General features: G+C 39.1%; 1 protein-coding gene across 8 annotated transcripts in view; it reads right to left on the bottom strand.

Moving 5' to 3' along the window:
- The window catches only part of PTPRM (protein tyrosine phosphatase receptor type M), a 762555-nt gene that overhangs the window by 148676 nt on the left and 596035 nt on the right, over nt 1–17844 (bottom strand). For all 8 annotated transcript variants that reach the window (XM_069468544.1, XM_069468545.1, XM_069468547.1 and 5 more), the window contains one exon: nt 3635–3786. In XM_069468544.1, the coding sequence (XP_069324645.1) occupies nt 3635–3786 (152 nt within the window). The remainder of the gene's footprint in view (nt 1–3634; nt 3787–17844) is intronic.

Below are 17844 nucleotides of genomic sequence, written 5' to 3'. Positions count from 1 at the left end.
CTTCTAGCCTTTGTTTATGGAATTCTGCTAGCAGGCTGAGCTGAATTTTACAACAAAAAATAGAAGAATGTGTCTACACGTGGCTTTTGGAGAATATTCTAAAAGTCAGTATTTCTCTAGTTTGCTAAATCCTCTCCTTCCTTACAATTTGGTTCTGCAAAGAACTCTCCACAATGCTAGGATATGACCTGGTTTATGAAAAACAAAGGTGATGTTCCATGTGTGCTATATTTAGGTGAAAGCCCTATGCCTTCATATTGTTCTACTGGTCTTTTAAATACTTATAAAGATGCTTATTTTTCTTTGAAATATTCCTCTGAAACACTCAAGATTGAAGTATTACACTTTCTATTCCTCCCTGTTATCAAGAGGGAAAGTCAATCCCATCTAATTTACCTGATTTCATTGAAAATGGATCTTTCCTATTTTTAAGAGACATTTTAAACTCTCTCCAAATGTCTTAATTGATTAGTGTTTTAAAAACACTTTAATTAAAGTATAAAGATTTGAATGTGCTCAGCTGGTGAAACTTAAGTCTAAATCTTAACTCCTCTGATGTAGCTGTATGATCCATGTGTGCCGAGTTCCTGATGAAGACACTACTACCAAGCAACTATGGGAAGCACAACCAGTCCTGCTGTGGACATGGTATAATTATTCTGATGACATGTTAATACATTTAAACTCTCCAGGAGCAGTTCCTTTAGGATAGTGCCTTTACCTGTGTTTATATTTTTAATGTGTAGAATTAGTAAGTGACAGAACAAGGACCAGAACCCAGGCTGTCATTTTAAAGATATTTTTCTAAAATAGAGAAGTATCGCATTTATATTGTATGTTTATGGTAAGTTGCCAGGGAAAAAGAGAACCGATGAAAACAAGAATGAAAAAAAAAAATGAGTACCAATAGGAAATGCCAGGGTCAACAAGAATAATGCTTCTTCATTACCTGCAGACACTTTTATATGGCTGATAAAAATGTGCAGAGCAGATATAAAATAACTATATTTATTTTCACCTTTTTGTTAAAATATTTTTTTTTTTTTTTTTTGAGACAGAGTCTCGCTCTGTTGCCCAGGCTAGAGTGCCAGGGCGTCAGCTTAGCTCACAGCAACTTCCCACTCCTGGGCTCAAGCAATCCTCCTGCCTCAGCCTCCCGAGTAGCTGGGACTACAGGCATGTGCCACAATGCCTGGCTAATTTTTTAATATATATATTTAGTTGTCCAGCTAATTTCTTTCTATTTTTTTAGTAGAGACGGGGTCTCGCTCTTGCTCAGGCTGGTCTTGAACTCCTGAGCTCAAATGATCCTCCTGCCTTGGCCTCCCAGAGTGTTAGGATTACAGGTGTGAGCCACCGCGCCTGGCAAAATAAAATATTTTAAAACACTTTGATCTTTGAGCATAAAAATTAAACCCATCCCCACTACCCTTATCTGTTTTCCCTTTGACGGTGCATTAAAGGAGACGGTACAACTCTTATTTACTTTGGTGGACAGGTTATTTTCAACTCTCATAAATGTGTTCATGCTTATTTTTAAATTCTCTAATTTCATTTTCCTCACTGTGTCATTTCTAAAAGTGACTCACCTCACAACTTCTAGCACTTTCTCCCAAGCCTAAAAGATCTCACAGCTAGGTACCCATGCTTGTCCTAGGCGTGGTGCTGGCAGCCTCGGGGTCTAACGAACCCCTTTCCCGCAAGTCTCCTCCCCAGGAGCTGTGCTCTTACTTTAAAGGCATTAAGAGAGCCCTAGGATGACGTTTACCTTCAGGGCCACCCTCATGGCTGAGATTTGATGAGACCTGCTCATTCTCAAGGAGCGGGGGGAACGTGGAGAGTCTTCCGCGGGCTTTATTAACGGGGGGAGACATGAAATTATGCCCAATAGCCGATCAGCTGGGGCAGCTACCTGACGTGGGCTTCTTCAGCAGTCCTTTCTGCATGCGCATTTTTGGATTCCCACAGACACATTTACTTTTAAAAAGTAACTGCCAAATTAAACTTCCTGTCCAGAGGCGAATATCCCCTATTGTTCACACTTCAAACGCCTAGAAACTACTGATACAGGTTCCTGCTCTTTGGGTGAGTAATTCCAAGTAAATGTATTCGAGAGGAATTTCACCATGAAATAGAAAGTCTGGAACATGAATGGGTTATTCTGGAAAGTAAGAACATATATCTCTGTGGTCCCTTTCATACTGACATTCAAGAAATAGCCGCTGCTACAAAAATTCTAACCCTGTATGTGGTCGAAAGTGCTCCTCCGACCCCAGCCCACAACAGAAGCATCACAGGTTGCTTTATTTTGACAGGTGAATGCATTATAAATGTATTTTTAAATAAATAATATAATATCTGCTACAAAAAAGCAGAGAGAAGTCTATGAAAAAATGACAAGTCGTTCGTGGTGTACTGAGATACCACGGCTTCCGTTACCTACCCTGGAAGCGACATGAAAGGGGAAGGAACCAAAGCAGAGGACGGAAACACAGCGGAGCAGCCTTGTGCGCAGGCGCCAAAGCGGTGCAGGACGCAGGTGCGCCCCGGGGCCGGGAGCACGTGAGAAACAAAGGAATACAGGAGGATAAGGTTTAACAATGGGCCACTATAAAATGAGACTGAATTCTATGCAGCCTAGCAGAGCCTGGGAGAAACACAAGGCTCAGGCCCGCGCTGTCCAAGCTGCTATCTGTCGCCCCCTCCAGATACCCTTTCTGCGTTCCTTCCACTTATGCACCCCCACCTCCGGACTTTACGTGCACTTTTTTTGGCGGCGGGGGGCGGGGAGGGGGGCGCAACATTAATCGCTGCACTTTGATTCCACCCCCATGCTGGCCAGCATCCTGATTATGTAGCTGGGGTCAGCAGTGGTCTGTGGCACAGATTTCACACAGTAAAGAAACCCCCAACCTTGAACTTGATGTGTGTGTGCCCTGAACCACAGTGTCAGGCACATACCCCTGGAGCTACCTCTGGTCTTGGAGAAGATCAGGGACAAAAACAACTGTTCCTTTTGTGCTTCCTATAATCAATCTAATTGCTAGTTTCCTAAAATAATGCCATTTACCTGGATTACAGGTGGAAGTACAGGGAGATATTAGCTGATCTCGGTTACCCACCTGGTGCAAAGTGTGAGACTTGTGAAGTTGAATTACAGTTTAATTTATTAATTGCCACTAATAGCCCTATAATAAAGGAAGAACCTGTCAGCTAAACAAATAAACAATTAACTTGTTACTGCCATTTAGTGAACTGTTTCATAACAGGCTTCCCTTGTGTGATTCCACACCTGGCTAACTTACAAATGGGATCTAAACAACAAAAGAGATGATGAGAAACAGCTGCCTTCTTCCTCAAGCAGAGGAAGGGCTTCATGTCACTGCTCTCAGTCTTTACAGAAACTTCACTGTGGTTTCCTTGCTCTCTGGCCTGGTACTATCACCTTTAGAACAACATCTCTGCTAAGCAACCCATGGCATGTAAGAGCCTTCAGGATAATTTAAAATGACTGGAGAAACCGACATGGCATAAGAATCCTTTAGGAAGAATTCTTTTTGTGTTTTAATCTCCGAGTACTACCTGGAATCCTGGCATACCAGAGAGATGTAGTAAGAGAAACACGTGCACTTACATCTCCCATTCAGGTTGTGCGTGTCCATGAATGAGAACGCCTCGTCGCAGTTTGTGCCTTGTTCGGCATAGCTCTTGTCCATCGAGTTCACCATCACGGTCATCTCCTGCCGGGTGCTGCTTAGGGTCTCCTTCCGCTTCTTGGCCAGTTTCCTTAAGACAAGGAGTTCAATTATGCAGACACCGTAGACATGCATTAGAACGGAATGCACACCTTTGGCATGTGTATTGACCGATGTTCAGAAATAACTTCTACTGGATTAAACATATTCATTCACAAATTGGTGCATGGTACTTTCTACACATCAGGTCCTCTGCCAGGCTGCAGACACAGAGGTGAAAAACATCTGCTGCCTATTCTCAACCAAACCACAGCCCAAAACATTACGTTTCTCCTACTATAAGCTAAATTAAAATGACCAATGATCCTAGAACAATGCAAAAATAATCTGCTTACTGACATGCTCCTAGTGGTATTAACTTTTACTAAATTATTGTCTACATCGCCATACACGATGTCAAAGAGAAGATTCACCCTAGTAAATATTTGTCAAGCAAAACTGAAATAATCCAAGGATGAATCTAAAAGGCATATTTAGTAAACCTAAAGAAAAGAACTAGGGAGGAGTCAAGAATGCACAATAGCAGAAGTGCACAGAGGGTGCAGGATCTGACCTGGGCCTAGAGAGGACAGAGGAGCTCAGGCCTCAGAGGAATCCGAGGAGCATGTAGTGAATTCTCAGGGGGCTGTGACGCCTCCCCAAATCCCAAATGAACCCAAATTAGCTCCCCATCAAAGTGTCGACTCCCACAGAGCAGAAGGTAGACAATGTCACGTTGCTGGGTTCCCTGGCAAGTGTAGCAGGAGTAACTCCTCCCTGTTCCCGCCCCGGTGGAAGAGAATGCAAAAAGGTTGAGGACAGAACAGAGATTTCCAATTCTTTGGGAGACATGGATTAATCCTGGCCTCTGTGTCCTGCTCACTGACCACCAAAAACTTATCAGCTAAAATTATAGATACCTGTACAAAAGCCATAAGAACCTAAGCAAAACTAACATAAACAAACAGATAAAACAAAGTTTTACAGGTCTTACTACCAGAGGTGGTTGTATGTACCCAAGACAGACAAGAATAGTATTAGAGATGCTTAAGGAGAAGGTATAAAGTGACAAGGTTTAAGACCATAGCACCATAATACCAAAAATACTACGCCATAAAATGTTTGAATTCTGCCCAAGCACCTAGCAGCATCTGCAAAATAAAATGGCAGCTATTTCTAGTAAATCATCTTGACACTGATTGACCTAGGACACAGCAGAATTTAAAATGAGCCACGTAATCAAAATCACCCCGGTATTAGGTGATTGCTGATGCAATGTAAGGCACTGACAACGTGAGACCATATGGATAATCTTTATTATCATTTCTAAATGACACATAATCCAAATGCTTCCTTGCCTGTAGTTATAATAATGTTTTAATTTCATACTTTGAAGGCAGAAGGGTTTCATTAATGAGTTGACTTTTTTACTGCTAAAAGTTGTTGGAAAAAAGATATATTTTTAAACTGAAAAATGAAAATCACCTGCAACATCTCTGACAGTGTTAAAGTTAAAAAAATTTTGAAAGGCAAGCCAGTGTGACTCTTCTGGGCACCGATACGCCCCTCTCACCTCATGTCAGTCATGATCGTCTCCTCCAGACCTGACCCCAGCCCTGAGCCAGCCATGCTAGTGCGAGGGCCAGTGCTGGGTCATGTCAGTCATGATCGTCTCCTCCAGACCTGACCCCAGCCCTGAGCCAGCCACGCTAGAGCGAGGGCCAGCGCCGGGCCTGGATGTCCTCAGCATGTGTTCTGGTCAGAGCCAGCACCAGGCCCCCTCTCTGCTAGCTGCACTCACGATAGTACATTTTCTCTCCACTTCTGAATCTGCCAGCTCTCTGGAAAAACATTCTTAGGCCAGGTCTCCCCAGGAGCCCTGATGGGGAGGATTGAGATAATTAACTCCATAATTCAAGCAAAATGCCCACTTTTTGCTTGAATTTCTTTGATTTACTTTGGACTGATTTATGCAGCTAATTGCCTTAATGTTCTTTTTTGTTCTGCCTGTAAAGAGAGGCCTAGTGAACTTCGCCAGACTTCCCTCTTTGCCTTTTCTTGCTTGAATCCCTCTAATCCTAAAGGTTAGGAGATGACAGCTAACACGCTTCTTGTGTGGTTGGTGGGGGCGGGGAGGGATGTATGCTCTAGTAAAAGCTATGCTTGTACTGGAAAAAATTTGTCTCCTTTCTAATCCTCCACATGCATGAACTAATTTCATTGATGTCACACTAATCACTCCATAGCTGATCTTCTTTAAGCACAAAAGAACTGTAGTAAGGACTCGTGAGAGCATGCTCATACACAACAGAGGTTCAGTCAGAGACCCGCAGCTTTAAGCTCATATTCACCAGCACATACTCTATGTCTGTGAACTTCCTCTGAACCCAGCTCCCAATGTCCTCAGCAAGGCTTCCTGCATTAACCCTACACTTTAACCACAATTTTTACTCTCATCAGATGTCACAAGCACAAATGTCTCACTGGGGCCAGGCAAGTAATGTAAGGGAGGGAACCGTTGTAAGACAATAGGAGTGGTGCAGACTGGTGAGATGGAGGGGACAGTGACTCAGCTCCTGAAGCCCCATGGAGGCCCCCGTCTTTGCAAGTTTCAGGAGAAACCAGAAATTTACATTTTATGCTGACTCTTAATTTTTAACTATTGTCAAATAATTCAAATTTAAAATAAAAACACCATGTGGCCCACATAAAGCATGTCTGTGGGCACTTGTGCTCTCCACAAACAGCAGCACTTGGAAGTGTCATTGTACGGGAATGGAAGGAAGTGGGGACCAAGATACAGTGCGCAACTACTGTATGTCAGCACTCTAGGGGCCTTATCACATTTAATCCTAGTAAGCGTGCAGGCATTATTCTTACTTCCTACCTCACAGATGAAGGGACTGAGTTTCAGAGAAGTAACTTGTCCATATGGTGGAGCTGGATTGGACCCCGCATCTCTCTGACCCCAAAGGTGCTGATTAGAGCAATGTGCTCTCTCTAGTAAGGTAGCTCATTAATTGACATTTCCTTACAAGTTACATCATAATTATCACCACACTGCTTTCAAGTATGAATCATCCATTGCCCCCAAACTAAATATGCTTTGAAAAAGTTTACTAGGGGAGTGGGAAAAGAGGCCTTAAGGTCACGTGTGGCCTTCTAGGTCCTTAAGTGCAGCCTTTTGACTGAATCCAAATTTTACAGAACAAATCCTTTTATTAAAAGGGTTGAAACTTTTCTTGCCTTCTTTGGTGCTTAAAAAAGAACAATCTTGAAATCAGAAGGCTGCAGGTTCCCCACCCCTGCATGCTTTACACAAATCTAGTGGCATCCAGTACGTTTATTAAATGAATTAATCACCACTATACCAAAGCATTACTAAGGAGAGTTTTTAGAAAACTCATCTATCAAAAGCAGCTTGCTTGGTTATGGAGGTTTTAAGTCACTGTTTGGAATTTTCATTTGTTTGTATATACAGGCATAAGTGAGAGACACTGTGAGTTTGGTTCCAGATCACCTCAATGAAGTGAGTATCACAGTGAAGAGAGTCACACACATTTTTTTGTTTCCCAGTGCATATAAAAGTTATGTTTACACTATAGTCTATTAAGTGTGTAATAGGATTACGTCTAAAAAACAATGTATATACCTTAATTAAAAAATACTTTATTGCTAAAAATTGCTAATGATCATTTGAGCCTTCAGTGAGTCTTAACCTCTTTGCTGGTAGAGGGTCTGGCCTCAATGTTGGTAGCTGCTGACTGATCAGGGTGGTGGTTACTGCAGGCTGGGGTTGCTGTGGTAATTTCTTAAAATAAGAAAAAATAAATTTTGCTACATCAGTTGACTGTTTTGTCACGAAACAGTTCTCTGTAGCATGTGATGCTCCTTGACAGCATTTAACTCACGGTCAAACTTCTATCAAAATTGGAGTCAGTTCTCTCAAAGTCTGCTGCTGCTTTATCAGCTGAGTTTAAGTAAGATTCTAAATCCTTTGTTTTCATTCAACAGTGTTCACAGCATTTCACCAGGAGTAGATTCCATCTTAAAAAACCACTTTCTTTGTCCATCCATAAGAAGCAACTCCTCATCTGTTCAGTTTGATCATAAGACTGCAGCATTTCAGTCCCATCTTCAGGCTCTTCTTCTAATTCTAGTTATTTTTCTATTTCCATCACTTCTGCCGTTACTTTGTTCACTGAAGTCTTAAACTCATAGTCATAAGTGAGGGTTGGAATCAACTCCTTCCAAACTCTTGTAACTTTTGACACTTTGACATCTTTTGATGAATTCTATGTTTTTAATGGTATTGAGAATAATGACTCCTTTCCAGAGGTTTTCAATTGACTTTGTCCAGGTCTAACAGAGAAATGCTATCTATGGCAGCTATAGCCTTATGAAATTATTTATTAAATAATAAGACTTGAAGGTTGCAATTACTCCTTGATCCATGGGCTGCAGAATGTATTATGTGTTATCAGGCATGAAAACATTAATCTCCTTGTACATCTCCATAAGAGCTCTTGGGTGACCATGTGCATTGTCAATGAGCAGTAATATTTTCAAAGGAATCTTTTTTCTTTTTCTGAGCAGTAGGTCTCAACAGTGTCCTTAAAATGTTCAGGAAACCATGCAAACAAAGCCCGGATGACAAATGTGTTATCATCCAGGCTTTGTTGTTCCACTTCTAGAGCACAGGTAGGGTAGATTTAGCATCATTCTTAAGGGACCTGGGGTTTTCAGGATGGTAAATAAAGCACTGGCTTCAACTTAAAGTCACCAGCTTCATTAGCCCCTAACAGGAAAGTCGGCCAGTCCTTTGAAGCTTTGAAGCCAGGCATTGATTTCTCCTCTAGCTATGAAAATCCTAGATGGCATCTTCTTCCAATAGAGGGCTGTTTCATCTACAGTGAAAACCTGTTGTTTAGCATAGTCACTTTCATCCAAGATCTTAGCTAGGTCTTCTAGGTATCTTGCTATAGTTTCTCCATCAGAACTTGTTGTTTCACTTTGCACTTTTATGCTATGGAGATGACTACTTTCCTTAAACCTCATGAACTAACCTCTGCTACAATCAAACTTTCCTTTTTCAGCTTCTTCACCCCACTCAGCCTTCACAGAACTGAAGAGAGTTAGGGCCTTGCTCTGGATGAGGCTTTGGCTTTGGGGAATGTTGTGGCTGGTTTGATCTTCTATCCAGATCATTCAAACTTTCTCCATATCAGCCATAAAGTTGTTTTGCTTCCTTATCATTCATGTGTTCACTGGAGTAGCACTTTCAATTTCCTTCAAGAACTTTTTCTTTGCATTCACAACTTGGCTATCTGGCATAAGAGGCCTCGCTTTCAGCCTGTCTTGGCGTATGATATGCCTTCCTCATTAAGCTCAATCATTTTTAGGTTTAGATTTAAAAGTGAGAGACGTGTGACTGTTCCTTTCACTTGAACACTTAGAGCCTATTGTAAGGCTATTAACTGGCCTAATTTCAACATTGTTATGATTCAGGGAATAGGGAGGCTCGGGGAGAGGGAGAGAAATGGGAGAATAGCCAGTTGGTGGAGCAGTCAGAACACATACGTTAGTAGGCTCGCCACATCGTGAAATAATTACAATAGTAACATCAAAATCACTGATAACAGATCACCATAACAGATATAATAATATTGCAAGAATTACCAAAATATGACACAGAGACATGAGGTGAGCACATGCTGTTGGGAAAATTGCGCTGATAGACTTACCTGCCCCAGGGTTGCCACAAACCTTCAATTTGTAAAAAATGGAATATCTGAGAAGTGCAGTATAGTGAAGCACAGTAAAAGAAGATATGCCTGCACAGCTCAAATGCTCTTGTCCGTAATTACAGATGGTTGAATAAGGTTCGATTTAGAATTGAGGCCATTAGGACTGCAGATAAAATGGAATTTATTTCTTTTTTTCTTTCTCTCTTTTGAGACTTGTGTTTCAGATCTGTATTTCTTTTTCAAGTGAAAACTATCAGAAACACTTTGAGAACTTAATGAAATAAAGTCTTTGGTGCAGAAAAACTCCTAAAGTTGAAATAATTTTCTTTGCAATCTTATCTAAGGATGCAAGTAAATTTATTTTCCATTTTGATTTATAACAAATGGTTTGCCTGAAATATTTTAATCTCCAAAGTTTCACTGCATGAATCTCAAAGGCCCTTAGTAATTAAAAAGAGGTTCCTATCAACATCTATAAATAGATCATAAAAATTAGAGAAAGTACTTGGTAGTTTCCCGTCTGGCACAAAAAGAGCTTGGAAGTCATTGCTCTGTCCTAACAGCAAATAAAAGCTGGGAAAACTGAAAATCAACAACTTTTCTTAGTCCTGTCAGAGAACTCAGGTCGCAGGCAGACCACTGCCCCGCAAAACTGGAAAGACCAAAAGGCTATTACAGAGAATCACAGCTTTCCAGAGCCAAACCCCATGAGCAGAAACCTCTATAAGAACCAGTTCATGGTCAGGAAAACCTAAACTGCATTGAAAAATTGCTGGAGGCTCAGTGTGAACAAGTCTCAGGGTTAAAAACTCCAGGGGGAATTAATCTTAAAACTCCACATTTTTGTGAGTTTTGCCTCCAGGTGCCCTACCAGGTTTTCATGGTGAAGACCACGGACAAATCCCCTCATGCTTCCAGCAGGAAGAGGAGGAAAGAAGCCACTTCAAAATATGGCAGAATATTCTTTTGTAAACAAAGCCTGCCTTCAAGAGAAATTACTTTACCAGAGCCTAACCTGCTAAGAGTTTTATCAAACCTAACTGGCTGGGGGGAAGGGAAAATACCCTACCAGGCCACTGTAGCCGTCCTGTCCTGACTAAGGCGGGGAGGGGCTCCTAAGAAGCGTGTGTGAAGTTCATAGTCCCGAGGCGCAGGTTCACTAAAACCTAACACCTCATCACATGACTACACAATGCCTCCCCGCCCACCTTATTACCGAATTACTACAGATCTATTTATCACAGTTTTCTGCCCAGTACATCATGTCCAGCTATCAAGAAAAAAAGAAAAAAAAAAAAAAAAAAAAAAACCCACAGAGGAAGCATCAGAACCAAAGTCTGATATGGCAGAGATATTGGAATTAAAAGACTGAGACTTTAAAACAACCATGATCAATATGCTAAGAGCTCTAATGGATGAAGTAGACATGCAAGAACAGATGGGCAATATAAGCAGAGAGATAGAAATTCTAATAAAGAACTGAAAAAGAAATGCCACAGATCAAAAACACTGACACAGAAATCAACAATGCCTCTGATGGCTCATAAGCAGACTGGATACAGCTGAGAAAAGAATCTCGGAGCTTGGAGACAACTAACTCAGTAGAAACCTCTGAAACTGAAAAGCAAAGAGAAAAAAGACTGGAAAGAAAAAAAAAAAAAAAAAACAGAACAGAATGGCCAAAAGCTGTGGATAACTCTGAAAGGTATAACTTATGTGTAGTGGGAATACTGGAAGGAGAAGAAAGAAAGGAACAGTAGAAATAACTGAAGCAATAATATCTGAGTATTTCCTAAAACTAATGTCAGACACCAAATCACAAATCAGGAAGCTCACAGAACACCAACCAGGAGCATGCCAAAATATCTACCCCTAGGCATGTCATGTTCAAACTGCAGACAATCAAATAAAGAAAAAGTCTTGAAAGAAGCCAGAGGGGAAAAAACACCTTACCTCTAGAAGAGCTAGGATAAGAACTACATCAGACTTCTCTTTACAAACTATGCAAGCAAGAAGAGAGTGGAGTGAAATATTCAATGTGTTGAAAAATAAAGCTACCAACCTAGAATTCTGTGTCCTGTGAAATTATCCCTCAAAAGTGACTTTCTCAGACAAATAAATAAAGACTTTCTCAGACAAACAAAAATTGAGGGAATTTGTTGCCAGTAGACCTGCCTTTCAAGAAACATTAAAAGAAGTTCTTCAGAGAGAATAAAAATGATATATATCAGAAAATTGGATTTACATAGAGAAAGGAAAAGCAGTAGAGAAGGAATTAGTGAAAATAAAATAAAAACTTTTATTTTTTATTCTTAATTGATCTAGCAGATAACCGTGTGTTCAAAATAATAAATAGCAACCAAACTATTTGATGATTACAGCTATAGAGAAGTGAAATGAATGATAGCAATGATACAAGTGACAGGGGAAGAGAAAGAAATACTTTGTTATTATAAGAACTTTCACTACCAGTGAAGTGTTAAAGTGTTATTTGAAGGTGAACTTGAATTGGTTGTCAATGTATATTGCAAACTCTAGGGAAACCACTAAAAAAAGTAAGAAAAAAATAAGAAGATAAGAAAGGAAAAAAAATGGGTTAATATAAAATGCTCCATTAAAACCAGAAAAGGCATAAAAAGAGCAGGAGACAAAAATAGGAACAAAGAAAGTATAAGGGCAACAAATAGAAAACAGTAAAAAATAAAAGGCAGGCATTAATCCAATTTTTACCAATAATTACTTTAAATGTCAATAGTTTACATGTAACAATTAAAAGACAGAGATTGTCAGATCAAAAAACAAGAGCTTCATGCCTGTAATCCCAGAGACTCAGGAGGCTGAGGCAGGAGGATTGCTTTAGCCCAAGAGTTTGGGGCCAGCCTGAGCCACATAGCAAGACACCATCACTTAAAAAAAAAAAAAAAAAAAGGAAAGAAAGAAAAATAAGAAAAAAAATTAGCTGGGCCTAGTGGTGGGCACCTGTTGTCTCAGATACTCAGGAGCACCTGATGAAGGAGGACCTCTTGAGCCCAAGAGTTCGAGGATACAGTGAGCTATGATTGCACCACTGCACTCTAGGTTACGCAACAAAGCATCGAGACCTCATCTCTTAACAACAACAAAAAGATCCAATTATATATTATCTACAAGAAACTTAGTTTAAATATAAAGACATACATAGATTAAAAGTAAAGGGATGGAGAAAGATGTACACTAATCAAAAGAAAGCTGGAATAAACTTTATTAAATTGAGACAGAGCAGATTTCAGATCAAGGCAAATTATCTCAGGGATAAAGAGAGGCATTACATATGATAAAAGTGTCAATTCTCTGAGAAGACATAAAAATTCTTAACGTGTATACACGTATAACTGAGTGTCAAAATATACAAAGCAAAAAGTGATAGGACTGCAAGGAGAAATAGATGAATCCACTATGATAGTCGGAGACTTCAATACCCCTTTATCAGTAATGGACAGATCCAGCAGGCAGAAAATCAGTAAGGACAGGGCTGAACTCAAGAACACCATCAATCAACTGGATATAAATGACATCTTTAGAATAATTCATCTAGCACCAGCAGAATACACATTATTCTCAAGTTCACAGGGAATATTCACCAGAACAGACCTTATTATGAACCATAAAACACACCTTAACAAATTAAAAGAATAGAAATCATACAGTGTCTGCTCTTAGATCACAATAGAATTAAACAAGAAATCAATAACAGAAAGATAGCTGGAAAATTCCAAATTATTTGAAAAATAAACAATGCACTTTAAATAGCACATGGGTCAAAGAAAAAAAATCTCAAGAGAAATTTAAAAATATTTTGAACTAAACGAAAATTGAAATATAACTTATAAAGGCAGTAAGATAGAGCAAAAGAAGCGCTTAGAGGGAAATTTATAATATTGACTGCATATATTAGAAAAGAAGATCTAAAATCAATAATCTAATATCCTACCTAAGGAAACTAGAAAAAAAGAGAAAATGAAATATAAAGGAAGAAGAAAAATAGTAAAAATTAGTACAGAAATCAATGAAATGGAAAATAGGAAATCAACATAAAAAAAATCAATAAAATTAAAAGCTGGATCTTTGAAAATATCAATAAAATTGATAAACCTCTAGCCAGACTAAGAAAAAAAGAGAGAAGATAGAAATCACTCATATTAGAAATGAAAAAAAGGGCATCATTACAGATCCCACAGACATTAAAAGGATAAAGAATACTATGAACAATTCTATGCCTACAAATTTGATAACCTGGTTGAAATGGTCTGATTCCTTGAAAGAAAAAATCTGCCAAAACTCGTATTAGAAGCAATAGACAATCTGAGTATGACTATAACTATTTTGAAATTAAGTAACCTTTCAAAACTGAAAGCAGCATGCTCAGATGGGTTCAGTGCTGAAGTCTACCAAACATATAAGGAATAAATTATACCATTTTTCTACAATCAAATATTTTTTCAATCAAATATTTCCTAACTCATACTATGAGGCCAGCATTACCCTAATTCCAAAATCAGACATTACAAAAAAGAAAACCACAGAACAATTATCTCTCATGAACATAAATGTAAAAATCTTCAAAAAAAAATTAGCAAATCAAATCCAACAATTTATAAAAAGAATTATATACCACAACCAAGACTGGTTCATCATTTGAAACTCAATAAGTTGAAAATCCATCACATTGACAGGCTACAGAAAAAAAATCAAGTGATCATATCAATAGATGTAGAAAAAACATTTTATCAAATCCAACATCCATTCATGATAAAAACTTTCAGCAAACTAGGAATAGAGAGAACTTTCTCAACTTGATACAGAATATCTACCAAAACCCCATAGCTAACATTATGCCTAATGCTGAGAAACTAAGAACTTTCCCTCTAAGATCAGAAATAAGGGAAGGATGTTCCATCTCAACAATGCTTTTCAATATTCTATTGGAAGTCTTAGGTAGTGCAATAAAACAAGAAAATGAAAAAATATATATACAGATTTAGGAAGAAATGAATAAAACTGCCTTTGTTCACAGATGACACCATTGGCTATGTAGAAAATCTGAAAGGATCAACAAAATAAGCTCCTAGAACTAATAATCAAATGTAGCAAGCTCACAGGATACAAGGTTAGTATACAAAAGTTAATCACTTTCCTATATACCAACAATGAACAATTGGAATTTGAGGTTAAAAACATAATACCATTTACCTTAGCACCTCCAAAAGTGAAATAATTAGGTATAAATCTAACAAATATATATCAAAACTGTATGAGAAAAACTACAAAACTCTGATGAAAGAAATCAAAGAACTAAATAAATGGAAGATAATACATGTTAGTCCTTCCCAACTTGATTTATAGATTGGATGCAATCCTAATAATTTATGTAGATATCAACAAACTGATTCTAAAGTTTATATAGAGAGGCAAAAGACCCAGAATAGCCAACCCAATATCGAAGTAGAACAAAGTCGGAGGATTGACACCACCCAACTTTCCAGACTTACTATAAAGCCATGGTAGTCAAAACGGTGTAGTAGTGGTGACATGCAAGACAAACAGATCAACTTGGACAGAACAGAGAGACCAGAAACCTAAGTAAATACAGTCAACTGATCTTTGACAAAGGAGCAAAGGTACTATAGAGGACAAATAGTGGTGAAACAATGAGACATACACATATAAAAAAATGAATCTAGACACAGGCCTTACATCCTTTACAAAAGTTAACTGAAAATGGATTATAGACCTGGATGTAAAATATAAAACTATAAAATTCTCCGAAGATAACATAGGAGAAAAATCTAGGCTACCCTGGGCACGGCAATGACTTTTTAGATAAAATATCAAAGGCATAATCTGTGAAAGACAGAATTGATAAGGAAGACTTCATTAAAATTAAAAACTTCTGTGAGAGACACTGTCAAGAGAATGGGAAGATAAGTCAGAGACTGGGAGAAAATATTGATAAAAGACATATCTGATAAAGAACTGGTATCCATAATATACAAGGATCTCTTAAAACTAAAGAATAAGAACACAAACAACAGGAAATGGGCCAAAGACCTTAGCTCACCAAATATATACAGAGGGCAAATAAGCATATGAAAAGATGCTCCACATCATATATTATCAGGGAAATGCAAATTAAAACACAGAGATACCACTACACATCTATTATAATGACCAAAATCCAAAACACTGACAATACCAAACACTGACAATACCAAATGCTGGAACAAAAGGAATTCTCATTCATTGCTGGCAGGAAGGCAAAATGGTACAACCACCTTGGAAGACAGTTTCGTGGTTTCTTACAAAACTAAGATACTCGGCTGGGCATGGTGGCTCATGCCTGTAATCCTAGCGCTCTGGGAGGCTGAGGCAGGAGGATCGCTTGAGGTCAGGAGTTTGAGACCAGCCTGAGCAAGAGCGAGACCCCGTCTCTACTAAAACTAGAAAAAATTAGACAGGCCGGTGGCACATGCCTGCAGTTCCAGTTACTGGGGAAGTTGAGGCAGGAGGATTGCTTGAGTGCAGGAGTTTGAGGTTGCTGTGAGCTAGGCTGACGCCACGGCACTCTAGCCCGGGCAACAGAGCAAGACTCTGTCTCTAAAAACAAACAAACAAACAAACAAACAAACCCAACTAGGATACTCTTCCCATAAGATCTGGCAATTGTGCTCCTTGCTATTTACCCAAAGAAGCTGTAAACTTGCACATAGATATTCATAGAAGCTTTGTGCATAATTGCCTAAGCTTGGAAGCAACAACATGTCCTTCAGTAGGTGAAAAGCTAAATAAACCGTGATATATCTAGACAATGGAATATTATTCAGTGCTAAAAAGGAATTAGTTATCAAGCCATGAAAGAACATGGAAGAACTGAAAATGCATATTACTAAGTGAAAGAAGCCAATCTGAAAAGGCTGCAGACTATATGATTTCAATTACATGACATTCTGGAAAAGGCAAAACTATGGAGACAGTAAAAAGCTTAGTAGTTGTCAGGGGGTAGGGGAAGGGAGGGGTGAATAGGCAGAGCACAGGGGATTTTTAGGGCGGTCTACCTATTCTATACCATACTATAAAGGAGGGTACATGTCACTGTAGAGTTGTCAAAACCCATAGAGTATCTAACACCAAGAATGAACCCTAATGTGAACTTTGGCCTTTGGGTGATAATGGTGTGTCAATGCAAGTTCATGAATTATAGTAAATGTTCCAGGGGATATATAGGAACTCTGTATTTTCTGTTCAATTTTGTTGTGACTCTAAAGCTGCTCTAAAAAATAAAGCCTATTGAATAATTGCAATATTACTTGGAAAAGAAAATTAGAAGGAGAAAAAATTGTCATAGCTTTACAATTGCAAACTAAAGGTGGGATGAATTCAAATTAAAAGAATGGTTATTACACTTTATGTTTATTGTACTGCAGTATTTTTCTTATATTTCTTTCCTAGAGTAAAAATTTTAAAAAGCATAAAATGAGGGTACGATAAGTGGAAGAAAACTTCTTGGCAAGTTACGTACGTGACAGGGATGAACCACAGCTGACAAAGAGGACATGGTGAAGGATGGACTCTTTAGCGACGTGTCCTCGGGAGAGCCACAGGACACATGGCTGCCAATTAGGAGCACAGTGCAGCCTGGCTGGAAGGAACAAGAACTCGCTCCTCTTGCGATTTCCCTCCCTGAAACTGGACTCGGTGGCAACTGTGGGAAGAGCAGGATGGAAAGACACATCTGCCTTGGGTACCAGTGGAATCCAGGGGAATAATTCAAGGGCCAACCTCAACGTGGACGCTCCTCATGCTCCTGGTTTATCAGCACTTGGGCTTCCAGGCCGGGCTTCACCACTGAGGCCAACTGTCCCACCCGCTCTGTGACAGTCCCTGCCACGTTGGGCTACGCTGACAAAGACTGCCACTGGGAAAGATCAGCTGACCTGAAGATCAGCACTGGCCACAGAAAAGATATCTCCTTTTCCCAATAATCTTTCTTTTAACTACTACAAGGATGACAAAACGTAGGGAAATGTAAATTTCATATAGACTAAGAATGAAAGGGCAAATGGCTTTCTGGTTCTGGCTTCTACAATTGTGTGCTTAGATGTAATTAAGGGCTGTGGTAGTCGCTGGAACCAAGAAGTGTTTAATTTTTCTCACAGTAGGGATGAAATTGTCATTGGTTTAGAAAACAATGCGTACATTATACCAAATTGCCAAGATCCAGTTGAATAAACCTCAGCGAATAAGAGGCTGTCACCTTAAAGATAGAGCTGGAGAATTACCGGATAATGTTGCTCTAAAAGTAAAATTTTAAGGAAAAAACATAAAGA

The sequence above is a fragment of the Eulemur rufifrons genome, chromosome 5, assembly GCF_041146395.1.
Source record: "Eulemur rufifrons isolate Redbay chromosome 5, OSU_ERuf_1, whole genome shotgun sequence".
NCBI lineage: Eukaryota > Metazoa > Chordata > Mammalia > Primates > Lemuridae > Eulemur > Eulemur rufifrons.
Note: the sequence above shows the minus strand (reverse complement) of the source record. Positions and strands in the feature narration are given on the sequence as shown.